Here is a 7,040-nt window from a genome sequence, read left to right as displayed (position 1 = left end):
CGCAGGTGTTTAGCTTGTTACTTATTAGCCAGCTAAGGACGTAACCCTTTATACATACATATACATTTTAGTTTATGATTCAGCCTTGGGTAAGACTTTTATAGTCTATGGCTATGACGCCCATAATGCTAAACGGGAGCAAATGTTAATAGGGGACCCAATTATCCCCAGTGGTGGCCGCCGGAGCTAACGGAGCTAGCCCACTGCGGCTCCGTTAGGCTCCGTTAGGTCCGGGCGGTGGAGTCCGTCTTTTCTTAACGTGTGAATGACAAGCATTAAGAATAACAAAATATAGCTAATTCTCTTGCAGATTGTCTCATTTGATTATGAATGTAACGTTTGTATAGGGGAACTAAACTGTTAGCAGTAACTTGGTATGCATGTATTTCATGTTAGCTTAGCTTCTTTGCCTGAGCTAGCTCTGTTTACTGCCATTTCGGAGGCAGAAGGTTCCGCCTCGGCTCCGCCTCTTTGCCCTTATTTGGAGCAGGCGGGATTAGACTCTGACGTTGCTGTCAAGCCGTTAGTAGCCGACTCCGCCTACTAACGGCAACTCTGCAGAATCCTATGGGTGACGTTACGGACACTACGTCCATTTATATACAGTCTATGATATTGCCTCATAAATTAGGTTATCAATTAGCAAAATCATTGTCATTTAGTTAAATGATTCTTGATACCTGAATATGCTTGCAGCCATCACAGCTTTTTTTTAAAATTTCATTCATTTTGTTACATAAGTGTTGGCAGCTCATTCCTTATACCAGGAGCATCAGATTGCTTATTATAAGGGGAAATAGGAAGGGTATATTTCAAACTTGTTATGCAGATAAATTATTGGGATTATTTTTGACCAACTAAGATTTAGAAAGGAAATGTTTCAACTGAATTGATTTGAAAATGGGCTTATTAACACATGAATACTACAGTGTAATATATGTTCGATAGATATTTAAGAAGTCAAATATAGGAAAAACATAATTTTTGAATTGGGTGAGGGCCAATAAAAAATGGGCCGCAGTTGGCACCGGGCCATAGTTTGGACAACCCTGGTCTAAATTCTGGAAATATGTTACAGACATACTTTGGAAAGTATGAAACAGCAACGTTTTTAAATGTATAGATCATAAGGGCATACTATCAACTTTTCTCACACAACATATAATACTGTACTATTAGTTATTGGATAAGATGCCCAATACTTGAACTTCCTTGTAACTTCTGAGATACAACCATTACATCCCATCTTCATATCTCACTACTTATTACTATACTTATTTATTAGAATTATTTATCAGCCAAATGGTTTGACCCATTTTGAGATGTCTTCAGATTTGTTCTCATACTATAGCAGTCGATGTAAAGACTAACTGTCTGTTCTCCTATTCCAGTAAAATTGAGGTGTCCTTCTATGACAACAAACTCAGGCTAAATGGACAAAAACTCATCAAGAAAAGTAAAACGGTGAGTAATGAACAACATATTCCTACTCTAATTTCTTAGTTTTCCACTAGTGCCTCAATCTTATTTCTAATTGCTCCTATATATTTGATTTGTTTAGGTTAAAGTTGGGGACACATTGGACCTGATACTGTCGGAGAACGGAGAAACAAACACTGTCACTCTGATGAGAGTCTGCCTTCGGAGGGTTTTGGAAGAAATGAGTCACACAGAAAAGTACAAAGTTGCCATACGACGATGGAAATGTTTAGAGCTTCCCAAAGAGGAGGCCTTCAAGCCATGAACTTGAACAGGACAGTGTGGACTTTAATACCATTTGCTAATGAAGGCAACAACACCGGCAGAACTGAATGCCATCAATTGACCGGCAATCTCCAAAAAGTTGGATCTCTAATGGATTACTAAAGTGTAATGTTAAGGCTTGTAGCGGGTGTAGACATGTCAACAGTTTTCTCAGAGAAATTTATTCAGTGTTTACCTTCCCCTTCTATACTGTGAGTCCTCCAATAAAGGTGCACTTTGACACTTTGAGATCATGTCTAACTGAGAGCAAATGAATGAATATTCATCAGAGTTGTTAGCGTTTTGGAAGGTTTGGCTACTGATATCCTTTTCGCAATTCCTCATTGCAATTTTTTTGGAGAGTGTACAGTAAAAACTCTGTATGTCACTAAGAACCTCACAGTTCCTTTATGTAAAACAGTGCAATCAAATGTTATGTTTATAGCTGTGACTTTATTAGAAATAGTTACCATGATCAACGTCATGTTAATTGTCTTTATAATATAAACTTCTATAAGAAGGCTTAACATAAGCACATTGTTATTAAAACCCTGATGGCACAATGCTACATCAGTAACAGCAACGGAAATGTATCACTTCATTGTGATTCATTTCTATCCATAGTGTGAGCTATGCTATATGCTACTATCATTGTCATTGTTGTTAAGGCTACAACATTGTTCAACAAAGTATGTTAGAGAAGCTATGACAGTTTTGGCTTATAAATAGAAGCATTTAATCTATTTATCTAACATTAATATGATTACATAAACTACTGCTGTAGACAAAAGGTAAAATATGACTGAATAGTACTGAAATAAATCCTAACAGATTGGCTTCATCCTACATAGGACTGTTTGAAAAGTTCAAAGATGCGGTTTCAGCTTATATACTGTGCAATTATTTTTATTCCAACAGGTGTTGCCTAAGTGAAAAGTAACTAGGACATAGTGCTTGACCTCTTGGCCTTCTTAAGAATGTCACACTTCTTGCGATTGGGGCGCCGGCAGCGTTCGTCGATGCTTGGCACACATTCATAGTGCCACACCTCCTCCATCTTATCCACAGGATACACTGCCTCCACGTAGTGACGGATCAGTCTGAGGCGCACGGGGTCCAGCTGCTTCTTGTTGCAGGCCCCTGAATGGTTGTACTGCAGCCGGAGGTTCTCCTGAGTGAAGAGCTCAGGGAAGAGGCGCACCAAAAGGCGGGCAGCGAAGTTCCCAACAGAGAGACTCTGCTGGACGACTTCCCGTACCTCAGTGTCCGAGAGTAGGTAGACAGAAGGTACAGGGAAGTCGGGCTTGGATACAGTCAGTTCGTCCAGGGGTATTTTACAAAAGTCTTTGCTACTTTTCTCAGGAGGTAAAGAAGGAACTTCTGAATCCTCCCTCATGCTGTCTTGATTGAGCTGGTTCAGCTGGCAAAGAAAGTCCTGATCTGAGTCTTGACCGTAGACTTTGCGTTGCTGCAGGTAGGACCTTCTCTGCTCCGTGTCGCGTCTCCTGCACCTCTCATCGAGCTTGCCCACAAATTCCAACATCCACACTCTGTCGTTGTTGGCCCGACAGTAGACTAACTGCACATAATGACGGATCAAGTTCACACGAACGGGGTCCAGCTGTTTTTTACCAAGAGAACCGCTGCAGTTGTACTGCTTCCTGGTGTTCTCGTGGGTGAAGAGCTCAGGGAACATGAGCACCAGCAGCCGAGAGGCAAAGTTCCCGATGGACAGGCTACATTCATAGTTGTTTTTCAGCTGCTCCCTGGACAGGAGGTGTTCCTGGTGGACGGTAAAGTCAGGAAGAGGAATCTCCAGATTGTCAAAATCCACAGGTGAAAGCAGTGACTTTTTGGCTTTGCGGCAAGGCCTTTCACCATCACCCGCCTCTGAAACCCGAATTATAGACACATCTTCTGGAAGACTGGCCAGGTCATAGCCCTCATCATTGTTATTGTCAGGTTCGCTCCCATCCCCAATACTGTGAGGACCCTCCAGTGCATCCTCCATGTTCTGAATGCACACCTGAAGCCAGCTGTCCTCAGGCACATCTGGGAAATTAGCTTCCATGTACTTTCTTATTATTTCCATCTTGTCAGAGTCCAGAATTAGCTGCCCCGCACTACTGAAACTGCTGGAGCCTTCAGGCATTTTCCCCTCTTCGAAAACCTCAGGGAAGAGACGGTGCATAAGGAAAAGAACAAAGTCCTCAGGTGAGGAGAACTCGTCCAGCTCCTCCGTGGCTTGGATATTAAAAGCAAGGTCTGCCACACCCTCGCTGCTTTGCTGGTTATCTAAAGAAATGTGCTCCTCCCGGCCCTGCTCATTAATGAAACGATAGGTTTGAGGGCGCTCAGGCTTTATCCCGGCGGCCGTGATTGTCTGCTTCCGGAGCAGCCGAGCACTCTCCACGTCCCTCTGTGCCCAGAAGCGGTTAAACAAGTCATTAATCTGCAGGAGGCATTCTTCCTGCCAGACGCTGTTGTTCTTGATTGAAGGGTAGCACACCTCAACATAGTTGCGGATCAGCTGCAGATGTAGAGACTCAAGTGTTCTCTTGCTGGCCATGCACTCGTGAGAGCACTCCCTGGCTTTGAACAGCTCAGGGAAGAGATGCACCAGCAGCCGACACCCGAGCTCCCCGGCGCTGGAGGTCTGCTCCATCAGCTGGTTCAGTTCATCACTTGTTAGCAGGTATTCAGGAGGAGGCTGGAACTCCGTCACCATCCCAGCTGGCTTGATCTGCTTCTTTATTCGCATCACCTCAAGCGTCAACACGTCCACTTTGCTATGCAGTTGTGTCATGCTTGAATTGAGGGTATTGAGAATGAGAAACATTTTCTCAATGAGAGGATAAAGACTGGAGTCCGTTGACGGAGGTTGCCCTAAAGCGTCTATGGTGGGCAGAGAATCCAATGGGCCATTTTCCTCCGAACTTCTGAGCTTTGACGAGAGGATGCTGGCCTGCTGCTCCAGACTTGGTGTGGTCCTCTTCTCTGAGATCCTGTGGGAGATGCTGAAGAGAGGCTTTCTGTAGGACACTCTGGGTTTCTGCTGGATGTAACCCCCCCTCTCGCCAGTTGTGGTGAGGCAAAGAGGCTCATGTTTGCTGCTGCTGTCATCCAGCAAGTACCGCCTCATCTAGACAGAGGAGATGAAATTTAAAACACATGACAACTTTGATCTTTAAAACAAGTGCATATTGTCTGTGCTGTGTACTATAGATAAAAGGGTCTGAGATTTACCTCGCTAGAGACCCTGGCTCTCTTGCTGCCGGTGGGCTGGTTTGTGTGAGGTCCCGTCTCTGCAGAGGGACGTTTAGCAGCCTCAGTGGCTCCAGGAGGTCCTCCTCTAAGCCCTTCAGGGGACGCACAAATAGCCAAGTCGTCTGATTCCTCCTTAACATTCTGGTCATGCTTTTTTTCTGTAAATCATGAGAGACCACTTAGTTTAAATATTTGATTTCTGGCCGACACATAGAGACACAAGTGTTATTGATAATGATATAGATGCATACATAATATCTTTTTAGATGAGCAGACTTCAGTCCTTTAGTTTTTTTTAGCCACTTTGATATTGTTTTGTTTCTTCTAATGAGGGAATTGACCTACCTCTTATCTGGAAATTCTACCATGTGAATATTAATGTATTTTTGAACTTGATAACAAATGGGTTGCTATACTAAAACAGTAAACCTTTGCAGGTAGGTACAGATTGCATTAGTTACCTTTCTCAAGCATCTCTTCATCTGAAACGTCTCCATGCCCAGAGGAATTCATAGCCTAGAAGGTAAATGCAAAAATCAAATCAATGAAAATATGTTTCATTTACATTTATAACATAAGGTTACTGAAGAGCTGTAACAATTAGATGATAATTGAGTCTTTGATACAAAATAAACTGAAAACACATTTTATAAAGTATTTTAAAGTAAAACTTCACCACTTAATTATTTTCTAATACATTTTTGATTTCTTCTTTGATTGTAAAATGATTGCCATTGGTATACGGACTGACAAAATAAGACATCTGAAATCATCACAGCAAAATCCCTCATATATAAGAATGTAGTTAGTTATAGCCCTAGCTGACAAAAATATCAAAAGCTCACCTTAATTCCAACAAGCGAGAAAACATTATAACACAGGATCACTAACGAGTTTTGCTAAAAAAAATAAAACGTTTAAAATGTGTGTGTTATGAACATATTACAAATCATAACATGTGGTAGCTTCTATGCTACCGTTATGACATGTGACAAGCTGCAGGCATAACAGCACTTGTATGCTGGTAAAGCGTGCGTGCTGCAAGGTTACACTGATATCATCTAACGTGATGACAACCATTTTTTTGGAATAACGTAAACTAGGTAGATTATTGACTTCGCTGTGCATGCTTTCTGCGTTGCATTCTAGCTCTCCTCTAGCCTTTATTAGTACGCTAAGGTTACTTCCTCATTCCTCCGCCCATGAACCCTTGAACCAAAACACAAGACATATCAGCTGTGCGGGGGGACTCTTTAGAAACACCGTCACCAACATGTCGTTATAACAACAACACGCTGCCATTGTGAACACATATGCACGGGGTTTATTTAGTAGTGTAACATTTATATGGGATTTTTTAATGACGCGGCAATGTTTGCGTGGAACCCCCCCCCCCTCCACACACTCCCCCTCCTGCTACGACTCTTGTTACAACGGTAAAGGCGCGTGACCGTTGGTTCGAGCTCACCTTCACGAGTCCATGCAGTCCTTTAGGGCTTTTAACGACGTGTCGGACATGTCTGCGCACTACCGCGAACTAGATCTGCTGCGGAGTGTTGTTGATGTTTTTTTGTCTCGCTCTGCTTCTCTGCTTTCTCGCGTGACGTGACGGGGCGCGCGCCTGCTGTGTCACTTCCGCACAGCTGTGATGGAGGTGAAAAAATGAAAAATAAAGTTGTAATACCGTCTAGGTAAAACGACATTGTCTTTAAACTCATGTTATTATATCCTAACAATTTCACAGCCCGTTTAAAAAATGTTTTTAATTGGACAAATGGTCATTATGCTGAGCATGACACACATTTATGTACAGTATTGTGGCTTTTTAGCTTAGCTTTAGTGTTATATTGTATTATGCATTCGATCAAATAAAACCAGACAGAAGAAATGTACAATGACATATAAAAACATGATGACTTCTCGAAGGAAAACAACTAATACTGAAATAATACATGGCTGTAGGACTATACTTACAAACATAAATAAATATTATTTTTGAATATACAAAAGAACAATTCCCAAACTAAGAT

The 7,040-nt window shown here is 42.1% G+C and overlaps 2 protein-coding genes across 2 annotated transcripts; one reads left to right on the top strand and one right to left on the bottom strand.

Annotated features, from left to right (window-relative positions):
• Positions 1–1,311: 1,311 nt before the first annotated feature.
• mtres1 (mitochondrial transcription rescue factor 1) lies at positions 1,312–1,982 on the top strand (the record flags this gene model as incomplete). Its single annotated transcript, XM_010786352.1, has 2 exons — positions 1,312–1,464; positions 1,562–1,982. Coding segments are annotated over 2 exons (336 nt in total), but the record flags the coding sequence as incomplete, so codon positions are not given.
• Positions 1,983–2,126: 144 nt separating this feature from the next.
• bend3 (BEN domain containing 3) lies at positions 2,127–6,610 on the bottom strand. Its single transcript, XM_010786351.1, has 4 exons — positions 6,479–6,610; positions 5,472–5,526; positions 4,990–5,168; positions 2,127–4,885 (listed from the first exon to the last, which is right to left on the bottom strand). The coding sequence occupies exons 2-4, from the start codon at positions 5,521–5,523 to the stop codon at positions 2,684–2,686; spliced, it is 2,433 nt and encodes an 810-aa protein (XP_010784653.1). The 5' UTR covers positions 5,524–5,526; positions 6,479–6,610; the 3' UTR covers positions 2,127–2,683.
• Positions 6,611–7,040: the final 430 nt, after the last annotated feature.

The sequence above is a fragment of the Notothenia coriiceps genome, unplaced genomic scaffold (genome assembly GCF_000735185.1).
Source record: "Notothenia coriiceps isolate Sejong01 unplaced genomic scaffold, NC01 NC01_scaffold00029149, whole genome shotgun sequence".
In the NCBI taxonomy this organism is placed as follows: Eukaryota; Metazoa; Chordata; class Actinopteri; order Perciformes; family Nototheniidae; genus Notothenia; species Notothenia coriiceps.
This window is presented reverse-complemented; position numbering and strand designations above follow the sequence as displayed.

Coding starts and splice junctions, on each gene's coding strand:
- bend3 (XM_010786351.1), bottom strand. CDS start 5,523: ATGAATTCCTCTGGGCATGGAGACGTTTCAGATGAAGAGATGCTTGAG. Junction 5,169..5,471: donor TGAAGAGATGCTTGAGAAAG/GTAACTAATGCA, acceptor CATGATTTACAG/AAAAAAAGCATGACCAGAAT. Junction 4,886..4,989: donor GAGCCAGGGTCTCTAGCGAG/GTAAATCTCAGA, acceptor TCCTCTGTCTAG/ATGAGGCGGTACTTGCTGGA.